The following is a 23,267-nucleotide window of genomic DNA, read 5'->3' on the forward strand; positions in this document are numbered from 1 at the left end:
AATGTCAACTGAACACCAACTTTGGCGGGATAATTACGAAACGTTCTTCACAGACCAGTTAATTGATATCTGAAACACGCCGATTGCATGAGTTGAATAATGAAGACGTTTCGCTATTGTGTGAACACATGTTAGAACCAGGTGGTGCAGCGTCGATGTTCGTTTCATATAAAATCGACAAAGCGATATACCGGCCTATGTTTGTTGTTAGAGAAAATCTACCCGACAATGTACATAGTGGTACATCCTACCTGGTAATGTGATCACGTGCCATATAGATCAGATACTGAGTTTGCCTCCAGCACTCGTCGCCGTACGGCAAACCTTACCGGATAGCCATTTATAATGAACAAGGTAATGTTTTGATACAAAATTCATTTTTTCTTTCATTTCTATTAAGTAACAGAGTCAGATCTTTTATATCTTACAGGTGATAGAGACGTGAAGGCAGTCGTTTGAGGAGCTGCATAACATTTTCACAGATCATTATTGTTTTTCATTTTCTCCGATTTTTTTTTCAGTTTATTTAACAAACTCATACATAATGATCATTACCAATATATATCAATGTGATTGAGGAATTTATTCAGGAGAAAAATATAGCTACTTTCAATCTAAAACCACATTGGAATGAAAACTATCCCGATTTGTCTTATTTTTTGTTTTCAACACCATGCAGAAAAAAGTGTATACAACACTTGATGATTTGGATAGTCAAGATGAAATGTGGTTGTGTCATTTGAACTACTTACGACACATTAAATGGTTAAAGGACATTTTGAGAAATAGAAGCTTCAGGTTTTTACAGAATTATCATGTTTTCTTGAAATACACTGTCTGCCATCGCAACAAGAAGTTATATATAAATGTACTTTGTGAATGGTATATTTGGGAGAAGCAATGTCGAGCTTTCAACTACATCCAGACAACCAACATATTTACATACACCGAAAACCCTAAGTTACCATCTTGATAGCTTTGTTTATAAAAATAGAAAAAGACTCGTCGTTTTCAAGAAATAACAAGAAGAAATTGCAATAAGCGTACCCTCCTTTAGATATAAACGCACGTGACTTAGATGATGAGTTAACCGTAACAATTGGGAAGGCACATTACATATATGTATACAGGCGGGTTTTTTTCTGTTGTGCTAAAGGCTGTACACATGACAAGCAAATGTTTCCTATTTTTTGTCAGTTTTTGATAATTGTTGTTTACATGGCAGTGTTTTAAAGATGTGGAATGTTAAATAAATTATTTTTCAGGATATCGTATTTATGGTTGCCAATCGGTGCTATTTGCCTTAATGCATTTGGTTGGTTTGGTTCGGTTTTTGGTTGTTTAACGTCCTCTCAACAGCTCTGGTCATGTAGGAATGGCCTACCCATGTATGCAAGGTGAGCGCCCATGTTTAGGGTATGTCTTTTTTTCTGCCTTCGATATGTTCATTGTGACAGTTTTGAACTGATTCAAACTTCTTAGTGTTATCATACTGAAGTATACAACCAGAGGCCCCTAACAGAACATCCAATCAGTCACATTATTTACTCACAGCGGACAAACCAGTCGTTACATTACCGAGCGCGTATTAAGCAGGCAGTAAAATCTACTATTTTAAAGAAACACGAGACAGAACCTAAACCTTCCCCACTTATATATATACATATATATATATATATATATATATATAAACGAAAAGAGTGTGGGACTCTGTTGTGTTGGTATGTTTTCATTGCGATGTGGTACATGCGTGTTTTATCCTCGTTGATTCTAGATGGGTTTTGTTTTTAATGTCCTATTGTTTCGCCTTTCTCATTACGTCTGGCTGTTTCCACGCTGTGCCTTTGTGGTGCTGTGGCAAGGCTTATCCTTGTTGGTGATATTTGTCACTTAGATATATAATATGAGCTGATTCATAGGTTATCGCTAGATGTTGTGTTCAGTGTTTTTGTTCTGTTATTGTATATTGACGCAAAGATATTTTATTTCTACACCATTGCGTCATCGTCTGAAAAGTTACACGGTATGCTAACAATGTTAAAATGACACAGTCCATCGGGAAGGTTTTTTCTAAAAAAACACTTCCTGGATGGTATTCGTTGTGGATAGACATAATATTTATAATATTTTAATTTTTTTACCCCTAGTTGATTCATTAGACGAAGCAGCAAAACATGTTTATTTCTTAGAAAAACAATATTCTACCGGTAACAGTCTCGTTGGCAATCAATTAAGACAGGGTTTTCAACCCGCCAGGGATGATTATTGAGTGGCCAAACACGGTTCTGTCGAATGTTTGTCACTTAGGAGTTTATTTATAGAGGGTTGAACTCTCCTATCTCGTTCACAATAGAGTTAATTATAATTTATTATTAAGCATTCTTACCCGTTTTTTTATTGGTACAGTGTTATGAGTTCAATGCATGAGAATGCCACGAAATAGGAATTCACCCGTCTCAGCTCTAGGATTACATAAAGATATATCTCACCTGGGAACCGAATTCTTAAACTTCAGCGGGAAGGGAAATAAAGATCAGGACTGCTTTTAATTTCTCAGAAAATTTTTGACTTCGTGATATAGATTATCGTTTGATGGATGACCTTACTAAAGAGTAGCTTCAGAGGAGACAGGAGGACAGCGCCACTATTTGCTTTCGCTCAGTAAGACAATTAAGATTTGAAAAAGATAACCAGCCAAGGTTAGTTCACAATCTATCTGATGTTCACCTTTAAGTTTTGCAGACTTTAGAATTGATCTTAAAATACGTTTATAATGATATACATAGACAACAATGAAAATGATGCGACACCTGGGTAATGTTTGATTTTCGATAGATGCCGAACGTGATTACAAAAGTGTCCCTATGCAGCTTTATTCCGAGAAAAAAGGTAGAGAGACCACACCGTTGTCATTGGCATGAATTTCTCTAATCGATCGTGATGTGTACCTGTACATGAATGTTCAATAAATACGAGGTGATTAAAACAATGTTCACCAACCTTCAGTGTGCGTCCTCTTGGGATGCTGCATTTCATTCCTGTTTGGGAATTAGGATATATTTGTTTCTACCACATTTGCCCTGACTTATCTTGATTTATGACAGAAGAAAATAATATAGTCAACACCATATTGTGTTGAATTTTATCTGAATTAATTGTCGTTGTCCGTACGACCGTTTCTTTCCTGAGCTGCTCATTTTGAAACGCTTTAATGTTTGGTTTGTTGATCTGTGATTGTATGCCATTGATTTTAGACAGTTGTACATATACATCAGAGATATTAAGCTGTGTGGTGCACTGCACTCTGTATCACACACAGGTAGTGTGTGTTGTTGCATGTACATAACATACAAATTGTGTATTGCTGTCTGTATCACACACGGGTAGTGTGTGTTGTTGCATGTCCCAATACACAAATTGTGTACTGCTGTCTGTATCACACACACGTCGTGTGTGTTGTTGCATGTCCCAATACACAACTTGTGTACTGCTGTCTGTATCACACACACGTCGTGTGTGTTGTTGCATGTCCCTATACACAAATTGTATACTGCTGTCTGTATCACACACAGGTAGTGTGTGCTGTTGCATGTACCTAACACACAAATTGTGTGTTGCCATTTGTATCTAAGACAGGGTGTGTCATATTGTCAGTGGCATATTAGCTACAGTGCTGCTGTTTGTATCTAACACTCGGAATGTGTGTTGATGGCTGTAGTTGATAAACCAACTGTGTTTCTGTCGGTATCGACTGCATCTAACACACGGAGTGTGTGCTTTCTTTTATACCTTACACACGGAGAGTGTGGTGTTACATGTAGTGAATACACAAAACAAATCTCTATCTATTAACACGGTGTATGTGATGTTGCCTGTAGCTAATAAACCAATTGTCATCTGTATAAGTAATATACCAACTCTGTGCTACCAACTGTGTGTTGCCGTCCGTATCTAACACACGGAATATGTGTTTATGCCTATAGCTAATACACCAACTCTGTGCTACCAACTGTGTGTTGCCGTCCGTATATAACACACGGAATATGTGTTTATGCCTATAGCTAATACACCAACTCTGTGCTACCAACTGTGTGTTGCCGTCCGTATCTAACACACGGAATATGTGGTTATGCCTATAGCTAATACACCAACTCTGTGCTACCAACTGTGTGTTGCCGTCCGTATCTAACACACGGAATATGTGTTTATGCCTATAGCTAATACACCAACTCTGTGCTACCAACTGTGTGTTGCCGTCCGTATCTAACACACGGAATATGTGTTTATGCCTATAGCTAATACACCAACTGTGTGCTACCAACTGTGTGTTGCCGTCCGTATCTAACACACGGAATATGTGTTTATGCCTATAGCTAATACACCAACTCTGTGCTACCAACTGTGTGTTGCCGTCCGTATCTAACACACGGAATATGTGTTTATGCCTATAGCTAATACACCAACTCTGTGCTACCAACTGTGTGTTGCCGTCCGTATCTAACACACGGAATATGTGTTTATGCCTATAGCTAATACACCAACTGTGTGCTACCAACTGTGTGTTGCCGTCCGTATCTAACACACGGAATATGTGTTTATGCCTATAGCTAATACACCAACTCTGTGCTACCAACTGTGTGTTGCCGTCCGTATCTAACACACGGAATATGTGTTTATGCCTATAGCCAATACACCAACTGTGTGCTGTCCTTTCTTACTTACACAAGAAAGGTCTACTCTCCTCTCTTGTTAGCAAAAGGACTGCATGCTGATGGTTAAATTACGGCTGCACGTGTATATGATGCAGGAATTGTGTGATGGCGTTTGCAGCTAGTACACAGACCGTGTGCTGAAACCTATAGTTAGTAGAGGGACTCTGTGCTAAAGCTGAGGAACGGCACTGACAGTACAGGACAACCACACCCGGCTTCCTTGTTCCTTGATACAACCGAAACTTCCGGATTTAGGAAAATACCTTTTCACACTTTCGGAAATCCTTCTGTTGTGATTGTTTTGGTAACCAAGTACGCAAAGCGTAGTAGGAGCAGGGGAGGGGCTAACGTTCATGTAACATATAGAAAACATCCGATATTGTTCATGTGAAAGCGTGCCATCGTCTTCTAAATTTTAATGTGTGTCTAGAGTTGTTGTACATGACAACTACGGATAACGTACCGACGTCCACAGTTGAACACATGACGCACGGATAGCGTGCTGACCTCTACAGTTGTTGTACACGTGACGTACGAATAGCGTGCTTACGTCTACAGTTGTTGTACACGTGACGTACAGATAGCGTGCTGATCCCTACAGTTGTTGTACAAGTGACGCACGGATAGCGTGTTGACATTCACAGTTGTACACGTGACGTACAGATAGCGTGCTGACCTCTACAGTTGTTGAACACGTGACGTACTGCTAGCGTGCTGACCTCTACAGTTGTTGAACACGTGACGCACGGATAGCGTGCTAACATCCACAGTTGTTGTACACGTGACGTACAGATAGCGTGTTGACATCCACAATTGTTGTACACGTGAGGTACGGCTAGCGTGCTGGCCTCTACAGTTGTTGTACACGTGACGTACAGATAGCGTGCTGACCTTTACAGTTGTTGTACACGTGACGTACAGATAACGTGCTAACCTCTACAGTTGTTGTACACGTGACGTACGGATAGCGTGCTGACATCCACAATTGTTGTACACGTGACTTATGAATAGCGTGTTGACCTCTACAGTTGTTGTCCACGTAACGTACGGATAGCGTGCTGACATCCACAGTTGTTGTACACGTGACTTATGGATAGGGTGTTGACCTCTACAGTTGTTGTCCACGTGACGTACGGATAGCGTGCTGACATCCACAGTTGTTGTACACGTGACGCACGGATAGCGTGATGACATCCACAGTTGTACACGTGACGTACGGATAGCGTGCTGATCTCAACAGTTGTTGTACACGTGACGTACGGATAGCGTGGTGACATCTACAGTTGTTGTACACGTGACGAACAGATAGCGTGCTGACCTATACAGTTGTTATACACGTGACGCACGGATAGCGTGCTGACATCCACAGTTGTTGTACACGTGACTTACGGATAGCGTGCTGAACTTCACAGCTGTACACGTGACGTACGGATAGCGTGATGACATCCACAGTTGTACACGTGACGTACGGATAGCGTGCTGATCTCAACAGTTGTTGTACACGTGACGTACGGATAGCGTGGTGACATCTACAGTTGTTGTACACGTGACGAACAGATAGCGTGCTGACATCCACAGTTGTTGTACACGTGACTTATGGATAGCGTGCTGAACTTCACAGCTGTACACGTGACGTACGGATAGCGTGCTGACCTATACAGTTGTTATACACGTGACGCACGGATAGCGTGCTGACATCCACAGTTGTTGTACACGTGACTTATGGATAGCGTGCTGAACTTCACAGCTGTACACGTGACGTACGGATAGCGTGCTGACCTCTACAGTTTTTGTACACGTGATGTACGGATAGCGTGCTGACCTTTACAGTTGTTGTACACGTGACGTACAGATAGCGTGCTGACATCCACAGTTGTTGTACACGTGACGTACGGATAGCGTGTTGACATCCACAGTTGTTGTACACGTGACGTACAGATAGCGTGCTGACCTCTACAGTTTTTGTACACGTGACGTACGGATAGCGTGCTGACATCCACAGTTGTTGTATCTGTGATGTACAGATAGCGAGTTGACGTCGACAGCTACATATAACCCATACATTGTCATCCTCGATACTCTAGGGATTAGCTCTCTGCATCCTTGGAACATTTCATGGAAAAATAGAAGATACAAACAAAATGAGACGATCGGTTCCAGCAGAAAGAAAACTGACAAGTTACAGGCTGGTATGCTTCTTTTGAAGATTACTTCGGAGCGACAACTTCTAAGCCATTACGATTTAGTGTCATGCTACCTCTCGAGATTCGTTTGCTGTACATCAAAGATCAAACCGGTCATTTTTTCCCGTCCTCAAGGTGTCGCACACGGAACCTTCCATTTTGTCATGACATTTTCCAGGTGCAGAGAACGAAAGTGATCGTAACCTCTGGAGTATCGAAGATGACAAATTATTTGCTGCTGCAATTGCATCGTCCGCCAATGTTATTTAATTGCAATATCTCTACCTCTCTAACATATAGAAAATCAAATGGTTAGAATTTTAATGTGGAATGGAATATAATTACCGGAAGTTAATTTGTTTAATGTTCCTTATGAGGTTTTGTCTTATTTTCAGTGTGAGATGTGTGACATTGCGTCTGTACTACAAGCCCGATCTAGAACCCGTGAATAACATTGTAACATTTATGGTGCTTGAAATGCGTCATTATTAATAACAAACGGAAATTAATATGAAGTCGTAATAAGCTTGGATTTCATCTCTTATCAATTCCTGAATAAATTGAACACACATCCGATGGGTTAAAGTATATAAGATGTACTTCACTTTCTTCTACAATTATAAGGTTCATAAAATATTATGTTGTTTTTTTTTCTAAATTATTGCGCATGTGCATATATCAATATGACTTTACCTTGGTTTCCTAATAGACTTTATAATTCCAGCCCCAATCATTACTGACGAATCCTAGATGGACGAAACAGCTGTACGATACAATTTACCAACACTAAGTCCATATCTGCAAATGCTTTAACTAGTATGTTTTTTATACGCTATTCAAAGACAACACTTTCTAACGACAATTTTATGGAGGAATTCTAGACTTTGATGGCTACGCCTGCTGTGCTTACTCAAACTCTTACCAGCAGGATTCCCGAATGTATGAACAGTATTTACCTAATTCTGGAAGTTTCGCTAGTAGCAAGGAATAAGGCGGCCAGATGTAAATTTTCTGTGATGTTAATACCGATTCAGGTTCTCGGAATAATATTATCTGTCTTGACATTCAACTCTCGTAGTCGTTTATTCTAATTTCAGCATTTAGAAAACGAACATTTAACAATAGTGGTGGTATTTTCACTTTTAACACATTAGCTTTGGAAAGTGCTGTCTTGTCACAGGGCGTAACACAGCGAGCGATGTCCCAACTGGCACATCCATTATCACCTAGAATGTAATTCTGACGAAAGTTCAAACCCACGACTTGTTTTAACCGCGATATATTTAGATGGCTGAAGCAGTTTGATCGATGAGGATGCTGATGGCTTGGAAGTTGGACTTAATTTCTCGTGAGGTTGTTCTTCTGCAGAATGTCAACAAATGCTTATATGCTATACACAGTGCTCGGGGACACTACAACATCCCACCTGGCCGTCCCTGGTAGCATAATTAGACTGGTCGTCGAAAACAAGTGTGGATCATTCTATTACTTCGAAAAGGAAGTATGCCACTAAAAGATTCACATAAGGTTTGATTGAGTATCGACAAGTTAAGTAATTAACCGGTCGCTGGGAAGGGAACATGCTTTACAAGTTGACTTCTCCGCCATGACAGACAAACACAACTCTTCTCTCTTGACATGTACAAAGAAAATTTATACGATGGACGACTTGGGACTTAAGATGCTTTCCAAAATTCGGGGTCAGGTGAGAGGATATGAGAAAATCTTAATTCAATTTATATATAATATTGTAATTTACACTCTCATCATAAATGTTAAAACTAAATGATGTAGGAAGAAAAATGTATAGCTTACATAATTATCACAAGTGTAGTTCATATAATGAATACATGATTCATTATGAACCGCCATTGAACGTGAAAATGTTTAACCACGAATTGAAACATTCGTCTGTTTTCAGATACTTTTCTGTCTGTAGATATCAAGTCTGACTCTACAGTTGAAAGTAAAGAAGAAAAGATAATGAGATGTATGTTGTAATTATGTCAATCATAAATACCGTTCATGTACACATAAACGACATCAAAAAGGCGTCAGCAAACACCAACAGTGAACTAGGGGAGTTTCTCGTCATCTGAAAAAACTTGAAAAATATTTTAATTCCGTTTTGGTCGTTCATTGTATTTAGACATTAAAGATATTCACAAATATATATTGATAATCTCCAACACTGCCCGAAACCTTATTTGTTTGTTTAATCAATAACCAAAACACGCAGACATACAAATGTCTTCGCCTGGATTCTGGTCATGAAACAGAAGCTTCAGTTGCAGTGTACAACGCCAGAAAAAAAATGGATAAGATTATTGACAAACGTCTTAGTTTCTCTATAAATTCCTTATCTCACTCTTTATGAAGTCTCTATGTTTCTTGCTTCTTATACATACCTCTAAGTCTATAGGTAGTGGCTTATGTATATCCTATGTTTAGTAATATGTGTCTGTGTTGTAGTGGCTTATGTATATCCTATGTTTAGTAATATGTGTCTGTGTTGTAGTGTATACCTCTAAGTCTATAGGTAGTGACTTATGTATGTCCTATGTTTAGTAATATGTGTCTGTGTTGTAGTGGCTTATGTATATCCTATGTTTAGTAATATGTGTCTGTATTGTAGTGCATACCTCTAAGTCTATAGGCAGTGACTTATGTATATCCTATGTTTAGTAATACGTGTCTGTGTTGTAGTGGCTTATGTATATCCTATGTTTAGTAATATGTGTCTGTATTGTAGTGCATACCTCTAAGTCTATAGGCAGTGACTTATGTATATCCTATGTTTAGTAATGCGTGTCTGTGTTGTAGTTTATCGTTGTACGTGTAATGTGTGATATCTGTACATGATTTGTTAAACAATAAGACTGAATTTTAAATATACATCATTATTATGGGAATTGTACAATTTCTGTATGAGTCACATTAGCAATTGGATTACACACGAGTTTTATTGGAGTTTTCGCTATATATGTATGTACATTGGTATAAAAATGCTAATGTACCATCCGAGGAAAAAAAGTAAAGGGCATTTACTTACGTTTTGATAGGAATATTTTTCTAATTTCGTGCTGGTATGAAAGACAACCTTTCTGCAACCTGAATGCATGCACGTAGCGCACTCACGGGAAGTTAGGCAGATTCATTGCGTTTGCAAAAAGGTTCTTCTTTCATACCGGCACGTGACTGAAATATAGCAAGAGCTTATAACTAATTTCTTATTTAGGTTTCAAAAACAAAACCAAAAAATAGACAAATATCTAAATTGGATGATTTCTTTAATGATTATTTTATAACACATCAGAACGCTTAACAGCTGGCGTGACATGACGTCATTGACATCAAATTCGCGCCATTTTAAGTCTTTTAAATTCCTTACTGAGAGGGCCCAAATGGAAAAGTCTACAAGAATAATTTTCCCTGATAAAGTCGTTAACTATTCCTTGGTCATTTTTGTGTTCGTTGTAAGATATTTGGATATTTGATGATGGTGTGTGTGTATATTTTTTACATCATGGAAATGTTAACAGAAATTCCATTCATAAAAAATGGGGGTTCATCAGACCCGCCACAAGGTGGCGTGTTGTCCTTGACTTCCTCCAATGATTATCAAGTGGGCGGAACTAGAACTAAAAATCGACGTACGAAATATATCAGAAAGTTGCATTATAGGAACAACGAAATATTAGATATAACTTTATGAATGTCGTGGTATGACGTCATCGTTACTATTCATGATGTCATATTGTAACCTTACAATTGTGACGCTATGTATCGTGTTACGAAGCACTATCTAATAATATATATATATCTTCATGTTTTGTACCAGTCCTGCTAAAAACTTAGCACAAAATAGCATTACAATGTATCATATATATATATTTTGTATTGAATAGACTGTGATTAAACTTGACGACTCTCAAAATTGACAGAAAAATCAAACAAAAAATGGTTAAAAAAAATAAAATTGACAGAAACATCAAAACAAAAAATGGTTAGGAAAACAAAATTGACAGGGTTATTAAAACAATGAGAAGAAATTAACAATGCACAAAATTGACAGAAATATCAAAATAAAAAAAGGTTAAAAAGCAAAATTGACAGGGTTATTAAAACAATGAGAAGAAATTAACAATGCACAAAATTGACAGAAATATCAAAATAAAAAAGGTTAAAAAGCAAAATTGACAGGGTTATTAAAACAATGAGAAGAAATTAACAATGCACAAAAGTGACAGAAATATCAAAATAAAAAAAGGTTAAAAAGCAAAATTGACAGGGTTATTAAAACAATGAGAAGAAATTAACAATACACAAAATTGACAGAAATATCAAAATAAAAAGATGGTTAGGAAACAAAATTGACAGGATTATTAAAATAGGACAAAAAAGGACTTGATGAACAATGCACAGTACTCAAACTATCGCCCATGTTGACATTTCACAGTGATTCGATCAAGAATTCGAAAATGGCGTTGCTTTAGAAACGGTTTACACCGAAGCTGGTCTTCACGGGTTAGCATTCGGCAGATTAATGTGATCTGTGTATGGATGGCCTTGGAGGAGACGAGATCTGTCGACCTTGTGTCGGCGTCATTCTGCGGAGCCTCGTAAAAAATGAACATTGGATCATTCGGGTTATGTTAAAAAAGAATTACCGTAAAATGTATATTTGCGACAAAACGTGTTTGTTGAATTATGATTGATGAAAAATGATGATTCCTATCATATCCTTTAGTCATCTACAATTTCACTGGATGGTATAAAGATGTACAATCAATATAATATATTATACAGTGAGAAACGTCCTATGATAACGGTCACAGACGTCCCCTGCATTTGTCCAAAGTGATATCAACGTATTTGAGGTGCGAGAAGAATTGGTATCTTGACATTTCATGAATTGCTTGTAGAGCCAAAGTACTGTGAATGTATTTTTGTCTGACGGTGTACGAAAATACCTTGACAATTTATACACCGCACTCTTTCACACAGATAGCAGGTTAGTTGTTCCTAATACTGATACTGGTTTCTTTTCTGTTTACAGAAATATGAAGATGAACGAAGTCTGTGCAGGAGTTCTAGTTACATGTCGGATGCTTCTCAGTTCGACACAGGGTCGTATGGGACACTGTTTTCTCAGATACAGGAAGTATCGACGGAATCCGAGGGGCCCCTGGAGTTTGTGGCCCGAGTGATCCGAGTTCTCTGGAGTTCACGTAAGTGTATAACACGTCACAATACACGTCACAATATATCATAAAGAGTTGTCAATAGAAACAGAATCCAAAATCAATTTATCTAGGGCAAAGAATAAACAAATAAATGACAACTAAATGGCGACCATTGAAACAAGGAAGTGGAGAAACAAGACATATTCCGGAAAGGTAAGCGTCTTCTGTTTTGTCGGCGACACCCGCCATGTCAATCCTGATCAATCTAAGTAAGTCCCTGAATGAGAACAGTGCTAACAGCAACGAAACCACCAGGCACAGTGTGTCAAACACATATCGCGCAAGAATATATACCCAGCGAGATCATTGCCATATTACATCCGAATATCAGCAGGCGTTGTATGTGACTTTGTCTTGTCCGGAACTTTTGATATTGCGAACAAATCCGAATATCGACTCTAACGTAATCTAAACACTAGGTTGTGGAAAAGGGAATGTTACTGTCAAGAAATTGCACGTTTTCTATTAAACTTGGTGGAAAATTGTCACTTTTGGATTCGTTGTAAAAGATCAGGTAATCGGCTGATGAGTCCGTAGAGGGTTGGTAGGGATCAACTGGTAAACAGAAACAGTCTATTGTAATGAGTGAGTTATGAAGGTACGTTTGTCTATATGTTTCTGTTCTTGACCAGTAAACAATCTATTGTAATGAGTGAGTTATGAAGGTACGTTTGTCTATATGTTTCTGTTCCTGCTCTTGGTCAGTAAACCATCTATTGTAATGAGTGAGTTATGAAGGTACGTTTGTCTATATGTTTCTGTTCTTGACCAGTAAACAATCTATTGCAATGAGTGAGTTATGAAGGTACGTTTGTCTATATGTTTCTGTTCCTGCTCTTGGTCAGTAAACCATCTATTGTAATGAGTGAGTTATGAAGGTACGTTTGTCTATATGTTTCTGTTCTTGACCAGTAAACAATCTATTGCAATGAGTGAGTTATGAAGGTACGTTTGTCTATATGTTTCTGTTCTTGACCAGTAAACAATCTATTGTAATGAGTGAGTTATGAAGGTACGTTTGTCTATATGTTTCTGTTCCTGTTCTTGGTCAGTAAACAATCTATTGTAATGAGTGAGTTATGAAGGTACGTTTGTCTATATGTTTCTGTTCTTGACCAGTAAACAATCTATTGCAATGAGTGAGTTATGAAGGTACGTTTGTCTATATGTTTCTGTTCCTGCTCTTGGTCAGTAAACCATCTATTGTAATGAGTGAGTTATGAAGGTACGTTTGTCTATATGTTTCTGTTCTTGACCAGTAAACAATCTATTGCAATGAGTGAGTTATGAAGGTACGTTTGTCTATATGTTTCTGTTCTTGACCAGTAAACAATCTATTGTAATGAGTGAGTTATGAAGGTACGTTTGTCTATATGTTTCTGTTCCTGTTCTTGGTCAGTAAACAATCTATTGTAATGAGTGAGTTATGAAGGTACGTTTGTCTATATGTTTCTGTTCTTGACCAGTAAACAATCTATTGCAATGAGTGAGTTATGAAGGTACGTTTGTCTATATGTTTCTGTTCTTGACCAGTAAACAATCTATTGTAATGAGTGAGTTATGAAGGTACGTTTGTCTATATGTTTCTGTTCCTGTTCTTGGTCAGTAAACAATCTATTGTAATGAGTGAGTTATGAAGGTACGTTTGTCTATATGTTTCTGTTCTTGACCAGTAAACAATCTATTGCAATGAGTGAGTTATGAAGGTACGTTTGTCTATATGTTTCTTGACCAGTAAACAATCTATTGTAATGAGTGAGTTATGAAGGTACGTTTGTCTATATGTTTCTGTTCTTGACCAGTAAACAATCTATTGTAATGAGTGAGTTATGAAGGTACGTTTGTCTATATGTTTCTGTTCTTGACCAGTAAACAATCTATAGTAATGAGTGAGTTATGAAGGTACGTTTGTCTATATGTTTCTGTTCTTGACCAGTAAACAATCTATTGTAATGAGTGAGTTATGAAGGTACGTTTGTCTATATGTTTCTGTTCTTGACCAGTAAACAATCTATTGTAATGAGTGAGTTATGAAGGTACGTTTGTCTATATGTTTCTGTTCCTGTTCTTGACCAGTAAACAATCTATTGTAATGAGTGAGTTATGAAGGTACGTTTGTCTATATGTTTCTGTTTCTGTTCTTGACCAGTAAACAATCTATTGTAATGAGTGAGTTATGAAGGTACGTTTGTCTATATGTTTCTGTTCTTGACCAGTAAACAATCTATTGTAATGAGTGAGTTATGAAGGTACGTTTGTCTATATGTTTCTGTTCTTGACCAGTAAACAATCTATTGTTATGAGTGAGTTATGAAGGTACGTTTGTCTATATGTTTCTGTTCTTGACCAGTAAACAATCTATTGTAATGAGTGAGTTATGAAGGTACGTTTGTCTATATGTTTCTGTTCTTGACCAGTAAACAATCTATTGTAATGAGTGAGTTATGAAGGTACGTTTGTCTATATGTTTCTGTTCTTGACCAGTAAACAATCTATTGGAGATAGATCCTGCAGGTGAATGTGGCCTATCAGTCTGTAACGATATATGTCAGAACAGCCATTCCTTTATTTTACAATATGATCATGGCACCGGTAGCAATCAAAAGCAGTTGTTTTCTTAATCAACCAATCTTTTGTGTGTATGTATTAATACACTACAAACATCTGTTGGTTAGACCTGAGTGACAATACCACAAAGATACAAATTACACTTTAAGACACGTAGGTTGTCCATTGAATAGCGAACCTGAAGGACTCCATGAAAGTCAAACACTTCACTAAAGCAAAACCTATACTTTGTTTACCTGTGAGTTTCTTGTTAAGCACAGCTACATGGGTATAGAATCGTGATCATATTAAAGTATGAACAACTGAAATCAGATACATGGAAATCCGTGATCAGATTGTGACCAGGAAGGGAGAGCATATTCGTTTGAAATGGCGATACTCCGAATATAAAATTGAGTGAAATCCGTGTGATATTTTATCAATATGTAGCTGCTGTAATAACGGGAATCCATAAGATGTGCTGAAGGAATACATCGATCATCACGTGACACAAAAATATCCAAGATGTCGATAGCCAACCTTGTTTACAATCTTCACCAGCTCCTAAAACCGTTTCAAGTTTATCCATCAGCAAATTATATCTATAATGGACATCGGCAATAAAATAAGAGACGATGATTTGACAGAATTTTGATTGGACATTATTGTTTATATGTGGAGGGTGCCTTTGGAAGAAGCAAGTGACTTACTATCTCACTGAGTGGCATGCATGACGCTCGTCGCATGGTATCCAAAGCATTTTTGATAAAATTTCGTGTTCAAGGATACATCGAAGAGAGCATGAAATGGCCCTTGACCAGAGCTTCATAGAAACGCACACTGGTCCTGCTGATGACTGAACCACCAAACTCACATCATCAATAGCGTTGATGCGATGTTTTTAACATGGAACTGTCATGGGCTCCGTACAAGCCGAGCAATTTCATGACAAGAAAAAAAAAAGAAGAAAAAAAAAAAAAAAAAAATAAGAAAACAGAAAAAATACCAACTAACCAACAAAGTCATAACCCAAAAAAACATGAACAGAAGAAAGATTTACACGTGACTCCTGAACAAGCTTAGGGAGAATAATATAAGATGTTCCGGAAAAGTAAGCGTCTTTTGTTTCATCGACGGAACTCGCCATGTAAATCTTGGTGAAACCAAGAAAGCAAGTGATGTTCTCAAATGAAATAACCCAAAACAATAACGGAACAATGAGATGAATATGACGGCCGTAAAACTTATCCATAACTTTTATCAACCTTTATCTTTTTAAACCATGTGTTAGGAGTTTGTCCCTCATGTCACATCTTCATAGCGGTGATAGAAACAGGCCCAAACATATCGAACCCCTTGGGCTCTATATATATATATACGTTATCCTGGATATATTAGTTTGAGATTCATTAATCATATCTGTATTTTACGTGCACTAATTCTTCTTTGAATATAAACATTAATCTTCTGTTTGTCATCCAGTCGAACAGTGAGTACATCAAAGCAATGTTGTGGCCATTGCAAGCTTCACTTTTGAAATCGACGTTTGTTTAGAGAACGTGAACAGGATGATCAGATGACTTCGAAATGTAGGCTTAGCAAGGACTGAAGGCTCCTAGTCAGTATTCTGATACCATCAGTGCTAGTCAGGCAAAAAATTGAGATCGCGTGTGTTGAATTAGAAATGTCATCAATATGTCTGCATATGTTGCAATGGAACCGAACAAATACATTGTCAAAACCAATCAATGATTTGTTGTGTTATTAATTCTTTTTTTTTTATTTATTTATTTTGTTTCTGGATGTCAGGAATTGTTGTTCTAGTCGAATATAAAATGTCAAAGACATTCTAACAGAGAAAGCAAAGATCTGTGAGGATGAAGTTAATATCACGTTGTGTTCATATTACCACAGAAAGCGAAGATCTTTGAGGATGGAGCTAAGACCACGTTGTGTTCATATTACCACAGAAAGCGAAGATCTTTGAGGATGGAGCTAAGACCACGTTGTGTTCATATTACCACAGAAAGCGAAGATCTGTGAGGATGAAGCTAAGACCACGTTGTGTTCATATTACCACAGAAAGTGAATATCTGTGTGGATGAAGCTAAGACCACGTTGTGTTCATATTACCACAGAAAGCGAAGATCTGTGAGGATGAAGCTAAGACCACGTTGTGTTCATATTACCACAGAAAGCGAATATCTGTGAGGATGAATCTAAGACCACGTTGTGTTCATATTACCACAAAAAGTGAATATCTGTGAGGATGAAGCTAAGACCACGTTGTGTTCATATTACCACAGAAAGCGAATATCTGTGAGGATGAAGCTAAGACCACGTTGTGTTCATATTACCACAGAAAGCGAAGATCTGTGAGGATGAAGCTAAGACCACGTTGTGTTCATATTACCACAGTAAGCGAATATCTGTGAGGATGAAGCTAAGACCACGTTGTGTTCATATTACCACAGAAAGCGAAGATCTGTGAGGATGAAGCTAAGACCACGTTGTGTTCATATTACCACAGAAAGCGAAGATCTGTGAGGATGAAGCTAAGACCACGCTGTGTTACAAAACAATGAAATGATATTGGAATAGTACAAGGAAGTGAGGATAAAAACATTGATTGGATCATGATACATGTATCAGCTGAGTTAGCGATTAACTGAGGATAGCGAGATCATAACATTCAGTATGGCAGGTTTAAACATTTATTGTTTCATAAAAGATAAAAGCCAATTCTGAATTTTACTTCATCTTTTGGCAAATTAAGCTACACGTAATGAGCTGAGGTCATAGGTACATTGTTATAACGATTTCAATTTGCACTTTCACAATACAAATTATAGTACAGTGTATGTGGTTTGAGCATTGGGTTCTCACTTTGAATTCAAACGACGATTTTTCATCTCTCTTAAGTGATTGAACTGATTCAGTGTTTTGTGGTAAACCACTGATAGAGATTTTATAGATTGATCTGATTCAGTGTATCGTAGTAAACCGCTGACTGAGATTTGATAGACTGAACTGATTCAGTATATCGTGGTTAGCCATTCATTGAGATTTGATTAACAACGTTGTAACTATATACTCACTGTGTAAAATGAAGTGTAGTTTTTCATTGCATCCATCAGTATGGTATACAATTACTAATGATGACACTAAGGAAATGTCTTACACCCGGCGCCAGTGTTTTAAATACATAAAGGGACATTTGTGATTAAGGTCTGATGGTTTCAATAGATCGATCTTAGTTGAATTTTCGACGGTATACTGTGTGCAATGCTGTTTAAATTCATAAATTTAGATCAAACCCGTTGTATTGTTACACAATGTTTATTGTGGAGTCATATATACATCTCTGCTTACTTTTTACTGTTTTGGGAAATATGACACGAATCAATAGCTAGCATCTGTTGTCATATAAAATATTTACCTTGTTATCAGGCGTCATCAGACATTCCTGTCAGCATCAATCACCGAATGTCACATCGACCGCTTTACAACAGTACCTTCTGTTAACACGATAGGCAGTCATGATAATACAAGCGTCATATTGACCCCGTCTGAACAGTCTATATTCTCTTTATGATAAAGCCAGTCATACAAGCATCACACTGATCGCGTCTGAGTGTACTGAATCATATTTGTACACTACAAACAGTCAAACAAGCACCTCAGCGACTGCGTACAAATGTACATGCTGTGCACAACGAAACGATGCACACAAGCGTCGCATTGACCGCTCCTGAGGAGTTTACCATCTGTAAACACAAAAGCGAGCCATACAAGCGTCGCAATGATCGCGTCTGCGTGTACTGAATCATATTTGTACACTACAAACAAACAATCATTTCAGCGACCGCGTACAAATGTACTTCTTGTGCACAACGAAACAAGGCATACAAGCGTCGCATTGACCGCTCCTGAGGAGTTTACCAACTGTAAACACTATAGCGAGCCATACAAACATCACACTGATCGTGTTTTGACGGTCTTCAGTCTTAATAGACTGTTGTCTCCGTTCCCCATTGCCAGCTGTACAAACATCACGCCAAACTCACCTGGGCAATTTACAGTACATATACTAAGGTCTAGTGCTAAGCATGCACATTCCGGGTATTTTGTCAGGTACTCTAAAATGTGACAGTGCCAGATAGAACTTCCATAATATCGATAGAGAAGGTTGTGTTATAGGGCTTAATTACCGTATACATGTTCATAGTGTTGTCAACAGTCACATTATCCGTGACTGACCGCGTCTACCGGTTAGTTGTACTGTTGTCAGCCTGCTTAAATGTACTTGCAATTCTGGACTCTTAGGTATTCATTCAACCAATGGTCACGCTCAACGATTATACCTCCAATGCAATCAATTAAAAAAATGAACGAATTATGAAACACCCATTAAGTGTAAGAATATAGAATTAACAAAAATTAACATAATCAATACTCCAATGAATATATCAGCATATATACACCAGCAATAAACAATTTTTTCTGAAATATCTGTGTTCACTGTAATGTTGAGAGTATGGAAAAGTCTTTCGAACGAGTAATTAAGACTTTCTTCTGTTTGCATTAAACATGCATGGGATTTCTTTAAACAGAGAGAAACTATTTACATGTACCATGTTGATAGGGTATATTCCTAATAACCTGAAATAAAAACCGTTACATTGTGTTTTGAATCAATAGCAGAATACTCTGTATTTCTGTGTTTACTACAGTCTACTAATGGAGTCCATCAGTGGTGATAGTTCATCAATCCTCCTTCACGTGATGTTCCTAAGACGAGTTCGAAAACAGCCGATGTAGGCCAGTGTATGCCCTCAGTATTTCCCAGACAAGTCGAGGAACATGTTTCGAACATGCACATTCTATGTGCCTTAGGAAGGTTGGGGAAGTACCAGATAGAATCATGGGAACATTGATATAGTCGATAGGTGAGGTAGTGGTATAGTCTTGTGTCTGTGCTGACTGGGCTGTGTGACATTTTAGCTAGCAAATATTACTTCCAAATACTGTGTTTCGAAGCTGCTGGGTTTTCATTTGAAATCGTGATATTACTTGAAATGACCAAGATCTACATAACAGGTTTCGTCGATGAAGCAGAAGACGCTTACTCTTTAGCAACAACTCGTCTTACTGTCCTTGTACTTTTCCATGTGTTTCCTTCTTGATATTTTTTCTTTTTATATATATATATATATATATTTTGCACCAGATCCATGGTAGATTTAAAATCATTTCGTAATCATGAGAGCCTCATAGAAATGTGTTCCATTTCCTTGTGCTATCTCATTCGATGCGTTTGATGCCCACTGTATGTATGATGGTTTCCTTGCGGAACGTTTCCAGTTTCGTTGAAGATGTGAAAATTCTCTTTTCATGAACACCAATGTAACTTATTGTATTTATAGTTTGATGTTATCTTGACAACTCTTTCTAGTTGTAGCCACAGTGATCCTGGTGCTGCTGCTGGTCTTCACAGTGACCATGATAGGGGTCGGTAAGTACACACGGGTCAGTAAGTACACACGGGTCGGTAAGCAAACCTCTACACGGGTCAGTAAGTAAGCTGATCCTACACACGGGTCAATAAGTAAGCTTATCCTCCACACGGGTCAGTAAGTAAGCTGATCCTCTACACGGGTCAGTAATTAAGCTGATCCACTACACGGGTCAATAAGTAAGCTGATCCTCCACACGGGTCAATAAGTAAGCTGATCCTCCACACGGGTCAATAAGTAAGCTTACACTCCACATGGGTCAGTCAATAAGCTTATCCTCCACATGGGTCAATAAGTAAGCTTATCCTCCACACTGGTCAATAAGTAAACTTATCCCGCACACGGGTCAGTAAGTAAGCTTATACTCCACAAGGGTCAGTATTTAAACTTATCCTCCACACAGGTCAGTATTTAAGCTTATCCGTAACACGGGTCAGTCAATAAGCTTATCCTCCACACGGGTCAGTAAGTAAGCTTATCCTCCACACTGGTCAATAAGTAAACTTATCCCGCACACGGGTCAGTAAGTAAGCTTATACTCCACAAGGGTCAGTATTTAAACTTATCCTCCACACAGGTCAGTATTTAAGCTTATCCGTAACACGGGTCAGTCAATAAGCTTATCCTCCACACGAGTCAGTAAGTAAACTGATCAAAGTAAACCACGTAAAACAATGGCCGTATTATTTCAAATAGTCTTTTTTCCGGGATAACATCAAGACTTTTGTGGATTTCAAAATCCATGTCAATGAGGCAAGTGATATGCAAACTGATAACGAGTTTTAGACTACAATGTTTCGAAAGCCATCTTTATTGAGCGTGAAAGACTTCGTCATAACCTGTCGAAACTCCGCATATGAATATGTGGATATAATGATGGACGATTGTTACTTTAATGACTCAGTGAAATTGTGCACTTTTGGGATTGGCTTACTCTTCATTACAACAATGATTCAAAAGACAGTATAAACTAATACATAATGATGAAACCTCCTTTTCTTGTAGGAAGTGCCTACAGAAAGGACTGCCCGAAGGAGCCGAAACTTCCCATTTACCTGCTGGTTGGAGGCTGTTTTGGTATTGTTAAGATTCTCATGATGATCTGGAATAAAAACCGTAAGAAAAACTACGAGAGATTCGGTGTGGAGCCCGAGGATGACATGGATGATGATGCTGTTATGTTACGGTCCACTAAATTCACCGGTTTTATCCTAAATATGTTTCTTCTTACGTGGTTCATTATTGGGAACGTCTGGTTTTATCAGATATGGACGCCAAATTATGACCAGCCGCTTCACGAACCCAGAAATTGGTGCCACGAGATGTTATATACGTACACCTTCTATCAGATACTCATATGCTATTCCCTGATTGGCTGTTATGTGTTCTTCATTGTCGCGTGCCTGGCGTATTACTGGTGTTGGTGCCCAAGGCGACAGCTAGACAAATCTTGAATTAGTAAGGACATCGAACCGAGGAAAATCAAAATGGTTAAAGGAAGGTCAGAAAAGAAATGACATGATCCGTGACAGACTTCCACCAGGAGAATCAATGAAAGACCTGAGTGTTTGACTCTCATTTGTTTACTGGGAGTATTCACAAAATGACATCTTCTCTCGAGATCGTGTAGTTATTAGACAGAAGGGGGAATAACTCCAATATGGTTGTGCGAACCGTTGCCTTGGCACAGATTCAGTGTAATTTTATTTTAGTGTTTGAAAAGACTTAATTTTCATGTGAAAGTACTTACGATGAAAACTCTTTGATCAACATTTTCTGGGTTTCATGTAACCAATTTGAAAATTGAGTATTAGATTTTGAAGTTGTGACAAATAAAACAATTTAACATTTCGTATGTGAACATTTGTGTATATATATATTCTTAATATTCTTTTCCCTTTAAGGTAGATAATTGTTTACGTTTTTTTATAGTCGTTGATCTGAGTTTTCAATACATTCCTGAACTTTCCTTTCATCTGATAAAGGCGTGTCATTTATATCACATTCAACAAATTGTAATAATATCGTTGTAATTCTATCTGGAACGATGTGACGCGATCATGTTCAGGTGCCAAAACGATGTAAACATTATGATAAGTATATATGGAGTTTAAAGGATAATATATGTCCATCATTTCCAAGTATAACGCATTGTATTACACTTGCATTTTTCAGTATAATAAGCATTTAAGGTGGACTAATTGTTTTGATCAGGTGATTTCGACATAGGAAATGATACCTGTAATGTATTCCGAATCATCTAATTATATAACAAGATTGCTGCTAAATTGATGTTTCTACACTGTTTCCTAAAGATATTGGCTAAATAATTTTTTATATAATAATCTATTGACGATGTACGGTAATTTCGAAAAAAAAACGCTTAAATTCAATTTCTAAACGGGGAGTTTTAATTATTTTAGATATTTGTTTTCGTGTTAAGATAGAATCGTTTGTCCATTTTCGCTAGATATTGTAAATGTATATTTTTGCCACTTTTTTGTGTGTCCATTGTTTGTCCATTGTTTATCTTTCTGATGTATATTACTGCCACTTCAGATGTTGTGACTTATTGATCATGTCACCATCACGATGTGTCAGCTCTTGTATTAAGCTCATTATTGTGCCTTGTAGTTCCTTGTCTCTACACCGGTTTTTATTTTGAGAACATGACATTTGTTGTACAGAACGAGAGTTTTCGATGTCAGTAACATGCAGCATCACACACACTTGTGTTATTTAAACTACACCAAGGGATAAACATGATTTTTCTTGTTAGTAACGAAAAATACATAATCTCATGAAATTGTAGGTAATTGTGAATGGTACATGTTTGTAGATTCAGTATTCTCCAAAAATAATTTCTTATTATAGCAAAACATGAAATTATATATTCTTAAGGTGAACAGAGAGATACTTCACTGAAATTAGATTTTTGTATTAGTTTGAAATGGTATGCAATCATTTTTTTCCTTGGTCAAATTTTGTTTTGTTTACGAATGTAAAAATTGGACTTTATATATTTTTTTTCAGATTTGCTGTGCTTGGTTGTGTTTTTCTTTG

General features: G+C 37.6%; 1 protein-coding gene across 1 annotated transcript in view; it reads left to right on the forward strand.

Annotated features, from left to right (window-relative positions):
• The window catches only part of LOC132553152 (transmembrane protein 272-like), a 51,971-nt gene extending 30,313 nt beyond the window's left edge, over positions 1-21,658 (forward strand). Inside the window, exons 2-4 of the mRNA XM_060217374.1 lie at positions 11,955-12,126; positions 20,144-20,203; positions 21,210-21,658. Coding sequence (XP_060073357.1) covers positions 11,955-12,126; positions 20,144-20,203; positions 21,210-21,658 — 681 coding nt within the window. The remainder of the gene's footprint in view (positions 1-11,954; positions 12,127-20,143; positions 20,204-21,209) is intronic.
• The last annotated feature ends 1,609 nt before the right edge of the window (positions 21,659-23,267 follow it).

This window comes from Ylistrum balloti, unplaced genomic scaffold, assembly GCF_031769215.1.
Source record: "Ylistrum balloti isolate Yb309-2 unplaced genomic scaffold, AGI_CSIRO_Ybal_v1 Utg370298, whole genome shotgun sequence".
Taxonomy (NCBI): Eukaryota; Metazoa; Mollusca; class Bivalvia; order Pectinida; family Pectinidae; genus Ylistrum; species Ylistrum balloti.